Source organism: Diadema antillarum, unplaced genomic scaffold (genome assembly GCF_040938485.1).
Source record: "Diadema antillarum isolate AM-2024a unplaced genomic scaffold, OU_Dant_1.0 scf00000172, whole genome shotgun sequence".
Lineage (NCBI taxonomy): Eukaryota > Metazoa > Echinodermata > Echinoidea > Diadematoida > Diadematidae > Diadema > Diadema antillarum.
This window is the reverse complement of record NW_027271061.1, coordinates 1,829,788-1,847,366: the sequence shown is the minus strand read 5'-3', so window position 1 is coordinate 1,847,366 and position 17,579 is coordinate 1,829,788. Positions and strand designations below refer to the sequence as shown.

The following is a 17,579-nucleotide window of genomic DNA, read 5'->3' as shown; positions in this document are numbered from 1 at the left end:
AATGCCTGCTATTTTGAATTCCAATGTGGCTACGAAGACAAACATCACGACTAACATTCACGGGCATGTCAAAAAGTGCAGCAAAAAGGAAGCATAATGTACCTTTCACTGACGTCACAATGTAAATACATCAGCGCGCACTCTATCAGTTACAAACGCGCGCTCAATCAGGTAGCCTAATTTACAAACCCGAGATAGAGATTTTCAACACTCCAACATGGCAAATATGTATTAAACTCAAATTGGCTGCCGTGCAGCTTGTCAGACTTATCAAATAAGTCTGTTATTGAAGTCATCATATCTTCATGCTTTTAGATATCAAATTCCAATGGCTACTGTCATTCAGAACTGAAGATAGGGATCTTTGACGGCGGCCATTTTGGAATTCAAAATGGCGGCCGACCCCGTGATCAGATCTTTTGGATCCGGCAATTTTTGAAATCAGCGCCTCAAAATACCCCTATATGCAAAATTTCATACTTTCCGCCGGATGTGAGCATTTTTTTCACATATCTGCCCCACTATCTCCCGTGAGTTACTTCATGTTTTCAACAGATGATATTCGTGTTATTCATGATGCTCATAATAATGAACACAAAGGTGCTTTCAAAGTTTTGTCTGAGATCTTGGTCCTGATTACAAGATCAGAAACTATTCGCACATGACGTTTCTTCGTGCAAAATAATCTACGCTGTTTGCTCACCATTTTGCTCACCAAGTCTGTCAGAACAGCTACTTGTACTTTTGCACGCCCTTTTGACACCATCATTACCCGTTAGTCATAGTAAAGCAATTATTGTTTAAATTTTAAGATTTTAAGATTAAAAAGCACTAAATTCTGACGAGTTAATGATTTCATGAATTTGCTCTTGATAGTCAGTCTGGTCTAAGTAAAGAACTTTAACGTAATAATTTGGCAGTGGATCTCTTGATGACATTGAAGACATGGATGAGACACGCACAATCCTTTACTTACTCTAAGTTATTATGCTCTTATTTTTTCCATTCCTTCATATAGGTTTGGAAATTAGAGGCGTTGTGATATTTCCAGGATTTTCCACGCAGCCATCGAGTGACTGTTGGAGGCAAAGATGTCCGAGGAGGCGGTGAAGGAAATCCAACGTGAAATGTTGCGGAAACTGAGGAATGACATTACAGATGAACAATTTGGCCTAATGAAGAGTAAGTTATTTCATGTTTGTTTGTGACAAGAGAAGCCATGCTCTTTTGATCGAGATTGCTGATGATCTTGAAAACTTCTAAGAGGTCGAACGTGATATATCTATTTGTATAGTTATTTCAGCAATATCCCGTCGGTTGTTGCATTTTACAACAAAGCAAAAGAAATATTAAGAAAATTTAAAACACATTTTCACTTTTCTATAGCATAATGACAATTCCCTTGTCTTACCTCTTTTAAAAAGCAGGGAGTACTATATTACAGTACCTGTTACACATTTTTTAGCTACAAGTCCGTGGAAAATATGTAGACCCTATTTTTCTCAAAAAATCAAGTTTCGTAGAATTATTTCTAATGTGTTTTTATTGGTACAGTTTTGAAAATGTCTAACAAAATATTTGTGTTTATATTATGCTCCTTATCACGTGCGATCGATTTATCCTCCAGTTCTTTTCTTCTTATAATTCATTGCAGGGGAAATACAGCAGAAGGAATTAGGAGGATTTGGTGCCGGTGACATTCAGCGCACCATCAAAACAATAGATACTTTGTTTGACAAACTTGCTCAAAAACAAATATTCAAGGTAAAGTTATCACTGTTTTCGTGATTATGCAACTACAGAAAAAAAAGTTTTGATTACACTTAAATGATATCTGTTTAGTATTTGTGACCATACATCACAAAACGTACAAAAAGTCGGCAAACATGGATTTTTATTTATGATCAGACTCTGAAAGAGCAGACTGAGCTTTAAAATGATATATTACTCAATTCAAATTGGCTCTCCAAGATACATGATATTAATTCTACATGATATTAATTCTAAAGAATACACATATTCTGGAAATTTGTGTACTGAGAAAAGCGGCTCTGAAGTATTGGGTTTTTTAAGTGTTTAATCTTACCGCACTTTGTGCAATGAATGGGACAAACCGCAGGATGTAAAACTTCACACCAACAACAGTGAAATTGATCATTGAAATTGAACATGCTCTATCAACACAATCCATCTATGACGAATATAAATTTCAAAGCAATAGCCTCAATCTTTCAAAAGTTACTCGAGTTGAAAGTATAGAGTGTGTAAAATGTTTCAGGGAATTAAAAGGGGGCTCTAAGCCACACCTGAATTCAATATTCTTTAAAAAAAAAACGTTCTGGAAAAATTCCTAGGGACGCAATTTCTCGTTCGTCTTATAATCCCAAACTTTACAATAATGCAAAAGAAGTACTGCGCTTTCAGAAAATAAGAAAACCCAAGATTGTGTAGGTCGACTTGTTTCACCTATTTGAATCATCACACAAAATCATTGCGCGTGAGACTTTTTGTTGGCTTTGTGATGCACGGTCAAATTTATCCATGGCTATGTCCTACAATTTCAACTCTTTTCATTACACATCTGTGACATAATTGCATGCGTTATAAATTTTCATATGGAAACAACGCCAACCACGCTTAAATCTTGACTCTTTGATAACCAATATAACATGGCATTAATACAATAAAAAAAAAACGGAGAATAGGGGAATAGGGAAAAAGAAAGAGAAGCAGAAAGACCCGCTCAAGGTCAAAAGCCAAAGATTAAGGTGAAATTCTTAAAAACCCTCGTCTCTGCAATGCCAAAAGGTATTTTCATGAAATTATCTTCAAAATGTATTGCAATGTGAAAATTCTCTAAGGAAAATTTTTGGTACATCCGCTCATGGTCAAATTTCAAGGTCAAATTCTTTACATGTAATTTTCCGCTCTTATTTCTGCAAAAGGCATGTTCGTTAAACTTGTAAATGTATTGCCTATTTGAGATCATGGAGGGAAGATTTGGGCAGTGGGGTCAAAGTACATTATCATCATTACTATTATCATTGTGGTCAATGGAAGTCCAATGGTCAAAAATCACTTATCATTGATTTGAGATATAATTTTCAAGTCATAACTTCAGCGAGGAGATCTCAGTGACCATGTCATACAAGGGGTGATTATCAAATATGATATACATCACTTGTTTGAAATAATTGGGACGAAAGGTCATAATGAACATGATGGAGATCAATGGAAAAGGTGACCAATATTAACCGAATCTTATGGACCTGGCCATATTTTAATGAGATCGAGTAGTAATGTCATATAAAGAAAAAAACTTGTTTTTGCAGAGTGTTGAGGTACATCGTTGTCAGTAATCAGTTGTATATGAGAGAAGTGAACCTCAAAATGAGGAGTTGTGTGTTTTAGACAGCTATATATATGAAAGTCTGTCTGTGGAGGAATCTCACACAACTGAATGATACAGTTCATTGCCTAGATAAATGGTAGTAGTAGGTCTGCAGGCCCTGCTAATGGTAACTTTGGCAGATTGTATAGATAACAATGTTATTATCATCACAATAGTCATGTGATACCAATGCTACTCATGGCCAGCGCCACTTATTCAAAAGTGGGGGGGGGGGGCACTTCCGGGTTTCATCAGCTAACAAGCAAAAAAAGAAGGGGGGACTTTAGCGGCACTTGTGATGCACTTCCGGGTTTCTACAGCTGACAAGCAAAGCGAAACAAAAAAAAAAACATAGCGCAATCTTTCAGAGCTTTCATTCTATTTCTAGTGCCACTTCCTGGGTTTTTAAAAAAAAAATGTGGGGCGGGGGCCAAAGTGGTGACATCCTATGTATTCCTATGTATGGTGCAAAAAAAAATGCCCTCCCCCCCCCCCCCCCCCCCCCCCGTTCCGCCGGCCCTGGTATAATACAGCTAAACACTAAACAAAAAGAAAGTTCCCCCTAAAACAAACCTCTGTAATTTATGAATCAGGAACCTTTGAGGAAATCTGAATACAGGATCATGTAGCTGTATCTATCGGCTACCTTTCATGTGAAATTTAGTGGATATCACTTGGTCATGCTTGAGTGAGCATGACTTAAAGTCAAAATGGTCACTTTTTGAAGTTCACAAGCCCAATTTTGCAACTTTGATTGGGTGATATCGGAACAAATTTCAATTTTCCGGGATAAAAAGGCATGCAACGTATAATTCATCTGCTTTTCATCGTGCCATGTGACTTGTGCACAAAATTTCACGGTTGAGTGAACACGGGGTGAAAATTACCAAAATGGCCGATTTTAAATGATTCTCGTGATAATTTCTATCAATTGAGGTTGAATTCGTGTGTTGAACAGTTTTTACACACAATTCACGTGATTTCACTGTTGAATGAGCACATTAAAAACAAAGAAAAATAATTTAAATTGTGCGCAGTAAGAATTGCGATAATTCTGCGCACTGAAATCAACTGTTTAATGCTTTTTGTATTGTGTTTAATACCACTATGTATTCAGTAATCACCTGACATTTCCGTCACGCTTCAATAGGCATGTGGAGCTGGAAAACCCTCTTTACCCAATATAATAACAAATATTCATTGTTTTTTATGTTTTAGTTAAAATGTTGGGAAATTACTCTGATTTAAATGAAAAAAAAATAACATTTGAATAAAGAATGGCATTGTGACATGCTTCAGTGAGCACATAAGATGAGCAAAGTGTGCAGGTCATAACCATTTTTCGTGGCTGAAATTCCCATAAGATTTACAGTTGTTTTGTTTATGAAGACGTGTTCAGCGGTATTAGCGGACAGAGCCTAAAAAGTGACTGCAGATGCTACCAATTTGTGTCACATTGCAATAATGATCGCATAATAGTCAACCAACATTTTAAGCAACTATCATCACCATCACAATCATCAACACCACATGAACAACAAAGGCCACTATCTCACCACAATCAATGTCTGTCTCCAGACTCTCAGTACATATTTGCAGCACGTGAGGATATTGATGTTTAACAAACGTGAAATTTGGTACCATGTCAATGATTAATAGCATTTATTTTCCCTTGAGTTAATGCATGAATTTATGACGTCACAAAGACATCAAGAACGTAATGCCAAAATTAGTATTCAGTAGCGAGAATAAAGGCCCGGAGATTTAATTTGCATAATTTCTCATCTCTGCCCAAACAAGGGGATTTCATCAAACTAAAGGCAGATCAATATCCCAGGAATACTTCAATATTTAATCAAAGGTAGCCATGGATTATAAAGGGGGGGGGGGGGGGGTTTCCGGCCCCATGTACCCTTTGACGTGTAAAATTTTGAAGGAATGCAATGCAATAATGAAATGTTTTTCAGTTGATTTTAAATGCAGAATATCAAAGCAACACCTGCTGGATAATTTCAATAAGATAAATCATTGTTTCATAATGTGGTCATTCGACCGTAAAATAAACCACATTGCATTCAAAACCATTGTTAGCTCTCAAAAGCATAAATTCCTCCTCTTCACATGAACTTACCATGGGGATCATGGCCAAAGTGCCAATTTTTGATTATGTAGGGTAAAGAAAAGGGTTTCCAGCCTCACGTGCTTATTGAAGCGTGACTGAAATGTCAGGTGGTCACTGATATGCGTGTGGGTATTAGCACAATATGAAAAAGCATCATACAGTTGATTTCAGAGTGCAAAGTTATCGCAATTCTTACTGCACAATTTAAATTGTTATTTTTCTTTGTTTTTATATGCTCTTTCAACAGTGAAATTACGTGAATTGTGTGTAAAAGCTGTTCAACACACGATTTCAATCTCAGTTGATAGAAATTATCACGAGAAACATGTCGAATCAGCCATTTTGGTAATTTTCACCCCGTGTTCACTCAACCGTGAAATTTTGTGCACATCAAGTCACATGGTACGATAAGAAGCACATGAATTATACGCTGCATGCCTTTTTATCCTGGAAAATTAAAATTTTTTCCGATATCATCAAATCAAAGTTGCAAAATTGGGCATGTGAACTTCAGAAAATGACCATATTTACTTTAAAGGACAAGTTCACCTTCATAGACCTGAGGGTTGAGTGAATGCAGCAATGTTAGTAGAACACATCAGTGAGAGGTAGAGGAAAATCGGACAATCTGTTCAAATGTTACGATTTTTTTAATTTTCTGCTCAGTCATGGCTGGATGAGAAGACTACCATAGCTTGTGATGTCACATGTGTACAACGATATAAAGAAAGTATAAAGAAAATTTTTTCACTTTTCTCGCATAACAAAAGGTCACTCGACTTCTCTCTTTTATAGAAGGCGGGGGTAATAATATTACCCGCAATATACGTCAATAACAAGTTGAAGAAATGTGCACTTTCTTCAAAAAGTAAAGTTTTGTGAAATTCTCTTTTTATTTTCCTTATATCGTTGTACGGATCTGACATCATACGCTGTAGTAGTCTTCTCATCCAGCAGTGATTGCGCAAAACACTTTAACAATTCATAACTTGTGAACGGATTGTTGGATTTTCCCCAAACTTTCACTGGTGTGTTCCACTAATATTGCTGCATTCACGCAACCCACATGTCTCTGAAGGTGAACTTGTCCTTTAAGTCATGCTCACTCAAACGTGACCAAGTGATATCCACTGAATTTCACATGAAAGGTAGCCGATAAATACAGCTACATGATCCTGTATTCAGATTTCCTCAAAGGTTCCTGATTCATAAATTACAGATGTTTGTTTCAGGGGGAACTTACTTTTTGTTTAGTGTTTATTTCCACAGGTATTCAGATAACTCACTTTGCTGTTACCATGATTTCCGTTATTCGAGCATCAACACGAAGTGAATCTATGAGTAGTGTTGTGTATTGTTATACATCGTAATATTGCCAGTTCATGTCAGATTAATATCATTCTGTGAATTGGCATGACCAGCGACGGCAGAACTGAATCATTATCAATGTATCGTTTGGATGAAACCACATGGGATAGTTTGTCGAACACTAAAACATATCGAAATACTAGAAATACGAGCACAATACTGTATCCAGGTCATAAAAAAGGTTGGCTCCTGGGGACCATTTCATGAAACTTTTTTTTTGATTTCCACTGACAACTGTTAAAAGCTACTGAAATCCTTGCGTCTGATTGGCTGATAGCAAATTTGTCGGTGAAAACCTCCGACGAACTCGTTGATGAAACGCCCCCTATTTTTGTTTCTGCCCTTTTTTATACGTGAATGTGAATGGTCTCTCCCTCTTTACAGGAACTATTTTCATGCACTGTCAGTTAATGTAAAGTGAACATTTGCACCATATATTCTGCAGTTGGGACACTACAAAAAGCTCCACAAACTATTCAGGTTGATTGACGCAGAAGTACACCAAGTAACCATAAGAACGGCAGAGATGAAACTTCGTGCAATGCGTAAGTAACGTGCCTTTTTTTCGGCAAATGAACAAAGAGTAGATAAAGTGTTTTTCATAACTTGTCTGCGAACATGATGTCAGTTTATTGAGAGTGGGTTAACATTGATGGATCTGTTACGTCCAGTTCTAATGGATTGTGCACAGTCATGTAATTTGCATGCAAAATGTATATCTACATCTACGTTTACATTTTATATGTAGTGTTTGATTCATAGTAGGCAGTCAGAAAATATGATAACTTACTGGGAGTAGAACTGCAAATGTTGCTCTGAAAAACAAAGACCGTTAAACCACTTTCCCATAAAAAACTAATGTTACAAGATGGAATGACAGACGGATCAATTTCAATCTATTTTTCATATTTTTCTACGAAAACACATCAAATAAAACAAAATGAAAGAATGCATGAATTGATATCTAGCAAAGAAGCATAGGAGAATATTACAAACATAATGATAGAACATGGTGGTCAATCTGTGAAAGTTTTAATCTGAGAATAATTGCTAAATAAATATGATGGATCCTACTTAGAAGCAAACTTGTCGAGCGTAGGTCCCAATATTGAAACCGGGTGTAAATATTACTATGGGGAGAACGAGTACAAAAAGTTAATGACCAAAATATAGCAAACAAAAAGGGAAGACAAAAATGCTGGCGATATAGCAAATTCTTCATCAATGAAGATTTGGAGATCGGATAAACCACATGCGGATGAAGAGTTAATGTTTTTACGGTATTATTAGGGAGCTTTAGATTTTAGACGCGCGGACGTTCAAAGGGAAAAAAGCATGTTCTGAGCGTGCGCAAAAAGCGCGTCAAGTCGATCTATCTTTAGCTTGCGTCGCCTGAGTCTTTCACTACGCGTACTGGGCTATTTTTACGTCCGCGCAGTTTGCAAAGTAGAGAACTACTTCATGCACGGATCGGGGCGCGATTTTATTTTTTATACGTTGCGTCCCAGCGTAATCCAAACCACTTTTCAACGCGACGCAGAGAGAGGAGAACGTCCAGTGCACTCGTCGTCTCAAACCAAAAGTGTGGCGAGGGGGGGGGGGGGGGGGGGGGGGAAGGCACTCTATGCTTTTGGTGCCACTTCTGGGTTTCATCAGCAAGGTCTTCAGCGCAAAAACAAAGGCCTCATACTTCAAGGTCTCTTTTTTTCTAGTGCAACTTCCAGGTAGAAAAAAAAAGCATAAGGGACCAAAGGGGCCAAAGTGGTGACACCCTTATGTATTCCTGTGCCCTGCAGTGTAATGATCAGTGAGATGCAGCAGCAAAGATTATGTATCCAGTGGCGGATTGTAACATGCAAAGACTTGAAGATTTCGTCTGCTTTGATAAGATACATGCTCCTTTTTGGTATTTTCTCTCTCTCTCTATTCCGTGTCAGTGGCATCGATTTTCTTTTCTCTGTATCTCCATGTCTCACATCCATACCTGCTTCTTCTGTCTCTCTATCCGTCAAGCCGTCTCTCTGTTTTTCTACTTACTTAACTCTCCCTCCCTCTTGATCTTCTGGTTGTAGACTACCCAGTGGAGGAAGATGACAGCTCTGATTCAGCCCAGCAAGTGCCCCAACAAGGTTATCATCCCGCAGTTGCGCATCCAGGGGCTACATTCCACCAGGAGGAACTACGTTCATGCCTCACGCTGCTCCACTCCACTACGCTCCCCAGCCGCAATACATGGGTGCCTCTCAGTACGACAGTCAGCAATATGCCGCACCAAGAGGCCCTGCCCTGCAGCCCGTTGTAGCCCATCCTCAGCCATCCATGTCAAGCCATTATGACCTTCGCCAGCCTCAAAGTTCTCAGGTTTCAATGTGTAAGCAGCAGCTAATTTCCTTCTCCATCATATCCCAATCCCGATAACCAATTAGTTCATTAGTTTTTCATCTATTCTATCACTTCTGAGAAAAATTACAAACAACATTAAACACTTCAAAGGAATTATAGAGTTAATCTCATTATGATTTTGTTGATTTTTAACATCAATGGCATATCTGATTGGTAAAGACAATGAGATTCGGATATGAATAAAATGAATACTGATATATTCATTTACTAAAATTTAGAATTACTCGCATCATTTTGCTCATATACGGTACTGTCTTCATTTTAATGAATTAAACTAATGCAGTCATATCATTTTCACAGACTATGGAAGCCGATAAGTACAAAATATATGACACACATGACATGATTATGGGAGGGACTCGAAAGTTCTTTCAGAAATACCAAACATGAATTCACTTTAATGATTATGCTATATTCATTAAAAGTCACCTTATTGAATCGTCAAAAGTATGTCATAAGTATACATGTACTTGAAAAAAGAAAAAATGAAGTGAAAATTGTCCAAATCTTTTTACCTGATTTGATTATTTTTCTTCATTGATTTTTGAAATCAAAGGAAAGATAAAATTTCCTCATTCTTTGTCTGCGTTTGTTCAGGCCCCATCATATTTCTTGCATTTTAACCATAGTTCAACTCTCAAATGTACACACCTTGTGTTTATTACAAGACAAAATTTTGTATATGCCTGTGAAGTTTCATTTAATTTCTGTTTTTATTTTTGGTAATTTTCGTATTTATGTACTTTGTTGTGCTTTATGTGAGCAACATGAAAATGAATTGATATGAAATGAAATATAAAAAGACAAAAACAAAATGTGGAAAGTTGCTGACAACTCGTTGATATAGGCTTACTTCATGGGAATCCTCTATTGATAGCCTATTTTATTTTCAAAAGTTTTACATGTCCTTATCCATGATCTTGTTCAGAGCAATACATGATCTTGTTCAAAATTTTTATCATTCATTCAAATACTTCGATTTTGCATGGCATTAACTTGTCATTATGGTTGTTATTACATGTGACTAACAATACTTTATATCTTCTTATAATTTATTGATATCTAGCGGATAGTCTTCCTCGAGGTACATCCTTTTCAGATGGCGCCTCCGGGAATAAGGGGTTTGATCACCGTGTATTCTACGAGCCAGGGAAGTGCCTCGTCCTTTTCATCAACAACCTGTTTACTGGCAGATCAAACCAACGTTTAGGTGTGTATTGCTGTAGAGATACCAGTAACTAGAAGGGGGAGAAACCAAGCCCTTTCCTTCTTGATTCTACAGGATGCTTTATGAAAATATCAGAATTGTTATCGTTTTTGCTCATTGACTTGCAGGTATAACACACATGTTTCTCCCTCCCTCCTACTATTTGGAATATTTCTTATTTTGATGTGTGAACGTGGCAGCTTTCCATTACTGACTATAAGATTAGTGCCCACCAATCAGGGCTCCATTTCATAAAAAGTTGATATGATAGCAACTCCTACTGGAATGGCAATTGTCATGGTAACGACAAAAATCCAGCTTCCTCATTGGCTTTTGCTATTTGAAGTTGACATTCCATCAAGAGTTGCTATCCTAACATCTTTTATGAAATGGGTCCCAGAACATCGGGTTGTTTAATGATAGGCTCATTGAAGAAGGGAGAAGAAGCAAAAAAGTGTCCTTCATCTAAATGTTACACTTGATATGGATCTTTGGAAGTTGGCCTTGAGGAAATGGAGAGCGATCGCTCCAGAAACAGGAAAATTAGCTGCAAAAGAAAATTATAATGAATCAATAAGAATTACAAAGTGTAATAAGAAAATTTACAGAAAGAAATCATCTTTTGATTCAAAGTCGTTAAAATGATAGAGGTATAGAAGTGAGAGAAAATAAGAATATGATGACCTTTGGAATTTGTCTTACATGATGTTCCATGGACATTCAGTCTTTTTGTTCGTAAGTGTCAGACTTAAATCTCTTAGGTGGATGTCAAATCAACCTTTTCAGTGAGTTTGAAAACATTTTATGAGACATGCATTATGTGACTTTCCTGTACAGTGTACCGTTGTTGCCAGCTGCAGTTATCTTAGATACCGCTGATTATAACTATTTGCTAAATTTCAAGGTACATAGAAAATGTTTGTTTTGTTATCCTGGGATCAATGCCCCTAATAACGTTATACAACATTCCACCCTCTATAAGGAAATGTAGATATTAGTTTATGGAGACCCTTTTTCAATATATCGCAAAACCCTAATGGATGCAGGTGTTGCATCAACCACATTTGGAATTAGGATAGTTTACATAGCGGATAAAGGATTTAAAACAAATAGCTGATTTCCAATTTGTCGCCATATGAAAGGAAATGCTTCCATTATAATTTCAATATTTGACTGCCATTTTGGCGCCAGCTTGGATATTTCAAAACCCTCAGGGGTGCAAAAGAGGCATCATCCAGATTCGAATCCAGCACCCTCGAAATGGGGTGAAACATTTTTTTTCATCGTTTCATAAGGAAATAATAGTAATCAAGATTTTGGCGGCCGTTTTGGCGATCATCTTCTGATCTTGGATATATAAAAACCCTTATGGATACAAAAATTGCATCTTTCAGATCCGGATTCAGCACCCTCCAAAAGGAAAAAAAAAAATCATGCAGACGGTAAGACAAGGTTCAGCTTCTGGCACACAGACTGTTAAGACAGATTTCTCGCGCACTTACCTTTCTACACTTTCTTGTCCTACTAATATCTTTTTATCCCTTTGTTTCCACATAATTATCTAATGCTGTGTCTTTACAGGAGCTGAGACGGATGAAGGGAACGTTCGAGGGCTCTTCAAAGACCTTGGAGACAATTATTCCGAACTGACATATAAAAAGGATGTGACCAAGGGAGAGCTCGAAAACTACCTTCGTACCTCACAAAGCACTCTGAGAAAGGGAGAATACAAGAGTTTTATTTTCATCATTGGGACGCACGGTCAACCACAGAGAACAAAGAAGGATGGACCAGAAAAGGTAACGGGAATAATTATAATATTTTTATCAGTATCAGCTTGTAATTTTGCATGTCACAGAAATGATTTCACGGAAACACAGGATATCGTATCGTATTGTGCATAATATAATATTTTAGGATCTATGTAGATGTTCTCAAAATAGGATATACCCATACACATACTGGTGGCACGTGAAGTTGAATCATGATATTAATCGTTGTTCCAAAGGTTCGTTAATCTGAAAAAAATAATAATACGATTCATTCCTTGCTAGAGGGGGACGGTACGATTACACCCAACATACTAGCTCGGCCAAATGTCAGCTAGACTCGGGAATCGAACCATGGTCATTTGGATTTGGAGGAAGGCACGCTACCGACTGAGCCAAACGACGGCTGGTACTCCCTCATACCTCGGAATGGCATGCCTTAAGCACTTAAGTAGTTGATGTCAACCCATCGTGTTAGGCTGGTAGCACTTTCTCTGTTCTACTTCTTTTTCTTCTCTGCTCTTTTACGTCTGTAGAGCAATTTGTCAATCAGTTGCAAGGAATGCAAAGTGCGAATTGGAAACGAATCAAAATTTCTGTCTCTATTCAATTTTCTCGTTTTATATGCATCACACTTTGAACAAATAGGATGGAGTATTGATGGCTGATGAAAAGTGGATGTTGGTTGATGACATCATAAAGTATTTCCATGGCGACAAGATACCAGAAATGAAAGGCGAGTCTGATGAATAACTTTAATACATGTATTGAGAATCGCTTAACTGCTTAATATCTCTGGAAAAGGATAAATATATCTTTCTCATTCCATTAATGCATATCATCACAAAATCAGCCACTCGCAACATGTTACGAGTCACAATACTACTAGTTAATACTAAATACTATGCAGTACATCAGAAAGAAACGTCGAGCGTTTGTATACTGTAATCATATCACAATGTACTATTAGATGCCACACACACTTGTCTTGCATCCATTGTTCATTACCAGTGGATTTTAAGACTTAGTTCTGGATGAAGTAAATTGTTTGTCTTATACTGAATGTATATCTCAATAATCTGTTCCAATGACCTCGGTTTAAACGTCACAGCGTATGAAAATTTGCAGCGCTTTTTGTGTATGGCTTCCAACTTTGTTTTTCTTACAGGAAACCCAAACCCAAAGAAAAATGTGGATTGAGTGAAAGTAGCACCATCAGTAGAGCATATGTGTGAAAGTTTGTGGAAAATCGGACTATCGATGCAAAAGTTATGAATTGTTAAAGTTTTAGTTTTGGAACCGCTGGATGAGGAGACTATTAGAGGTTGTGACGTATGTGTGGACAAGAATGTGAAAAGAAAAATAAAAGGAATTCCACAGAAATTCGCTTTTCAAGTATAATGAAAGAGCACTTGACTAGCCGCTCTCAGAAAGCAGGGGGAATAATTGCTACACTTAACTAGTCAGTATGAAGGTGATGGAATGTGTTATTTTCATGAAAAAAAAAATATGGATTCGCTTTATATTTTCTTTATATTGTTGTCCACAAATGACGTCATAACCTCTAGTAGTCTCCTCATCCAGTGTTCCAACACAAAAACTTTAAAAATTCATAACTTTTGCATCGATAGTCCGATTTTCCTCAAACTGTCACTGATGTGTTCTACTAATGTTGCTGCTTTCACTCAATCCGCATTTCTTTTGGTTTGGGTTTCCTCCAATTTTCTGACGATTTTTTGAATGTCGCGCTGCTTTTTTTTCTAATCAATCCGTCAATTAAAAGCATTAATTCATTTTCTTTGCAGATATGCCAAAGATATTTATTATCCAGTCATGTCGTGGCACAGAGCATGTGGGAGCAGTTAGCTACTCCGATAGCCCATCGTGGTCATCGTCACAAGAAGTGCTGGATAGTTTGGAAATTCCTGGCTTCCTGACGAGACCAGTCAACTCAGACGTCCTGATAGCTTATGCGACAACGGAAGGTAAGCGGTTTAGGGGTGGTTTTTCGGATTCAGTGGGCTGCATGTGTGCGTGAAGCTTTTCAAACAAGATGGGAAGAAAATAATGTGCGTTGTTTGTTCTCTATGCAGTGTCAAAAGGATGGGATGACATTCAAATTAAAAAGACACGATAAAGTTTAGTATACCAAAATATTTTGTACGTCATGATGGTGAAATCCTTTTTTTTTTTAGGCCATGAAGACCTAGTGGCATCTTCACCAAAAGTAGTTTAAACTATTACTTGAAACTGGGATTAATTGGGGGAAAACATTATTAGAAGTATTCATCTCTTGCATAAATTATAATAGTCATGTGGATGTTTGGAAATTCCCTCCTGAAATGAATCAAACTTTCTTTTTTGCGCTTTTAACCAATTTTAGCGGTAAATGACCATGTTCATAACAGTTTAGCCTTAAGTCCTTATTTAAATGAAATATTGACATTTAAGAGTAGGGGAAAAAAGTTTCGGAGCCATGTCAGAATGGGGTGCTGTTCGTTATTCCGAAGGTTCGTTATGCCGAAGGTTCGTTAATCCGAAACACACAAATTCCCTATACCTATATAGAGGTTCGTTAATCCGAAAATGAAAAAGGGTTCGTTAATCCGAGCATTTGTGGTGTTATTCCGAAGGTTCGTTATTCCGAAGGTTCGCTAATCCGAAAATGAAATATGGTTCGCTTTTCCGATGGTTCGTTGATCAGACAATGAAAAGGGGTCCGTAACGAACCTTCTGAACAGCGAGCTTTGTTTCATTTTCGGATTAACGAACCTTCGGAAGAACGAACCTTATTTCATTTTCGGATTATTGAACCTTCGGAATAACCGTCAGAATGTACAGACATTCCATAGAGCTAAGGTGCAGCAATATTCATATTGCAAGTTGTTCCATTTTGATACGCATCAGACGGGATTATATTCACTTTGCTGTTCAGCAGATATAAAATGTGCGGGAGAATTCGGAACTCAACACTTTAATCATAACATTCCTTGCAAGATTACGCGTACTGGATGCATGCACCATAATTTTCTCTCCCTCTCTTCTTTCTTTCTTTAAAACAACAACAACAACACCATAATCTTGATTCTTCCAACCTGCAGGAACGAAGGCGTGGCGCGATTCTTCCGAGGGTTCATGGTTTGTCAAGGACCTGTGCGACGTCATCGCCGAGTTCAAAGACAAGGAGCACATTCTCGACATCCTCGTCCGGGTCAACAACAGGATGGTGTGGAGGGAGTCCACGGAGGGGCGAGCCAAGCAGATGCCATGCTTTGTCTGCACTTTCACAAAGCGTTTCATGTTTGTTCTAAAGTAGGATGGACCACAGGTGTGTGACTGTATAGCCAAAGGGGGTGTGGGAGAGGAGTGGGATAAGGGGTGAAACGAGGGAAGTTGTGTTGAAAGTGGATGGCCATTGCTTTCACCATCCCCCTTCTCCCCGGTTATTGCCTCCGCCAAGGGAGGAGGTTATGTTTTCGTTACCGTTGGTTTGTTCGTTTGTTCGTTCGTTCGTTCGTTCGTTCGTTTGTCTGTGCGCAAAATAACTCAAAAAGTATTGAACGGATTGGAATGAAACTTGCGGGAAAGGTTGAGAATGACACAAGTACCAAACGATTAACTTTTGGTAATGATCCGAGAATTTTGGGGAGATTTATGAAGGATTTTTGATATTTTGGCAGGTAGGGTTAATGAACTTGGGAGTTCAGGCTGGGCGCATCTGAGGGTTTATGACGTAAGAAAGGCTTCTATATTGGGGATCTCGGGCAATTTTGCAGTGGGTGGAAATCACTGATCTCCATATGGAAGAGCAAGATCATCGATGGAAAGTAACTGCTTGGCGGAGGTCTGCGCTCTCGGAGTGCTTTTCTAGTTGATATGTGTGGTTAAGAAAACAATCATGTCCTCAAACTGTGTTCGAATTGTTCGACCAGTGATGAAAGATTTCAGATTTCACGGGGAGGCTGTCCCGTAATTTGAAACAGAAGAGGATAATAATGTATGTTTTCAGTTGAACTATGCTGCAGTGGACAGATGAACGGAAAGCATTAGATATATCGGGTACTTTTTCAATCTACCACTTTTGTAAATAATCAAGATGAAGTTGACATGGACAGCTTACATCCTTTGTGCATGTAGCTGTACAAAGTAAATATATTTTGGGATTGTGTGCGTGTTTGTCTGTTTGTTGTTGTTGTGTTTTACTCTCATTGTCCATGTACACGGTACACTCAGAGATCAAAGGCCACTGCACATTTCCGACAAATAACTGTGTGCGTGTGTGTGTATGTTGTTTAGGTGTGTGTGTGTGTGTGTGTGTGTGTGTGTATTATATAAAAAAAAACCGACTTCTTCTTCTTCTTCTTCTTCTTCCTCTTCTTCTTCTGCTTCTTCTTCTTCTTCTTCTGTAGAAGTGCATCCTTCATAGTTGAAGATTAGCGCACTGCAGACTTAGTGCATGGACACGGGTGGCGACCAGCAGACTAATGTCAGCTAATTTCCTTACTATGGATCTTGGAGCCCGAGTCTTGCGAAGAGAGTTGAAAATTGACTGTAATTGTAAATCATGTGGACATACTGTGATAAGAATACATAGACTGGAGGGTAAAACTTGAAAACCATCGGTTAAGATGTTTCGGGTTGTCAGTCTAGAATGGGTTGCTTTATTTGTTTTTATCCCCCCCCCCCCCCCTCCCCCTTTAAAAAGAAGATAAGATCGTGTGCTGTAAGCAAATTCCTTGAATATTTCCACATTTCAAATGAAACAATGTTTGTGCTTTAAAAAAAAAAGAATAGTGAATGATGTAGAAAGGTGGTTCCATCTATATATCATTAGCCAGATCCATGCAAGAGAAAAATAAATCACATTGACATGATTGACAAAAGCATGTCGAACGTTTTTATGAGAAAATTATGATGTGTAATTTACAAATGTATGAACTCCCCGTTACATTAATATCTGTTCACAATAATATGATGCTTATAGATTGACTACATGTCCTGACTACATTGACTGGTAATGAATTGCCTACTGTGAAAGATGCAAAGACACTAGGTGCATAAATTTTCACGTTTGACACAATGATATGTTTCGTAAGTTTTATCATTGTGCAAACAATACAATACCAAATTTTAGAACAGTAATGTTTACATTTGAATAACTCACTTTCGTAATTTCGTACAAACATCCTGTTAAATGTCTCAAAGTGTTGTGAATTTTGTTGTGTGTCTTCAATACGGCCCAAACTTTTGCTTTATGTGATTTCATTATACGATGTATCCTTTTGGATACCACTCGTTTGTTGATAGTGACGTCATAGT

The 17,579-nt window shown here is 37.8% G+C and overlaps 1 protein-coding gene across 1 annotated transcript; it reads left to right on the top strand.

Moving 5' to 3' along the window:
• Positions 1 to 1,091: 1,091 nt before the first annotated feature.
• LOC139722832 (caspase-3-like) lies at positions 1,092 to 15,576 on the top strand. Its single transcript, XM_071634127.1, has 8 exons — positions 1,092 to 1,182; positions 1,655 to 1,764; positions 8,954 to 9,179; positions 10,351 to 10,494; positions 12,073 to 12,290; positions 12,909 to 12,996; positions 14,066 to 14,245; positions 15,362 to 15,576. The coding sequence occupies exons 1-8, from the start codon at positions 1,092 to 1,094 to the stop codon at positions 15,574 to 15,576; spliced, it is 1,272 nt and encodes a 423-aa protein (XP_071490228.1).
• Positions 15,577 to 17,579: the final 2,003 nt, after the last annotated feature.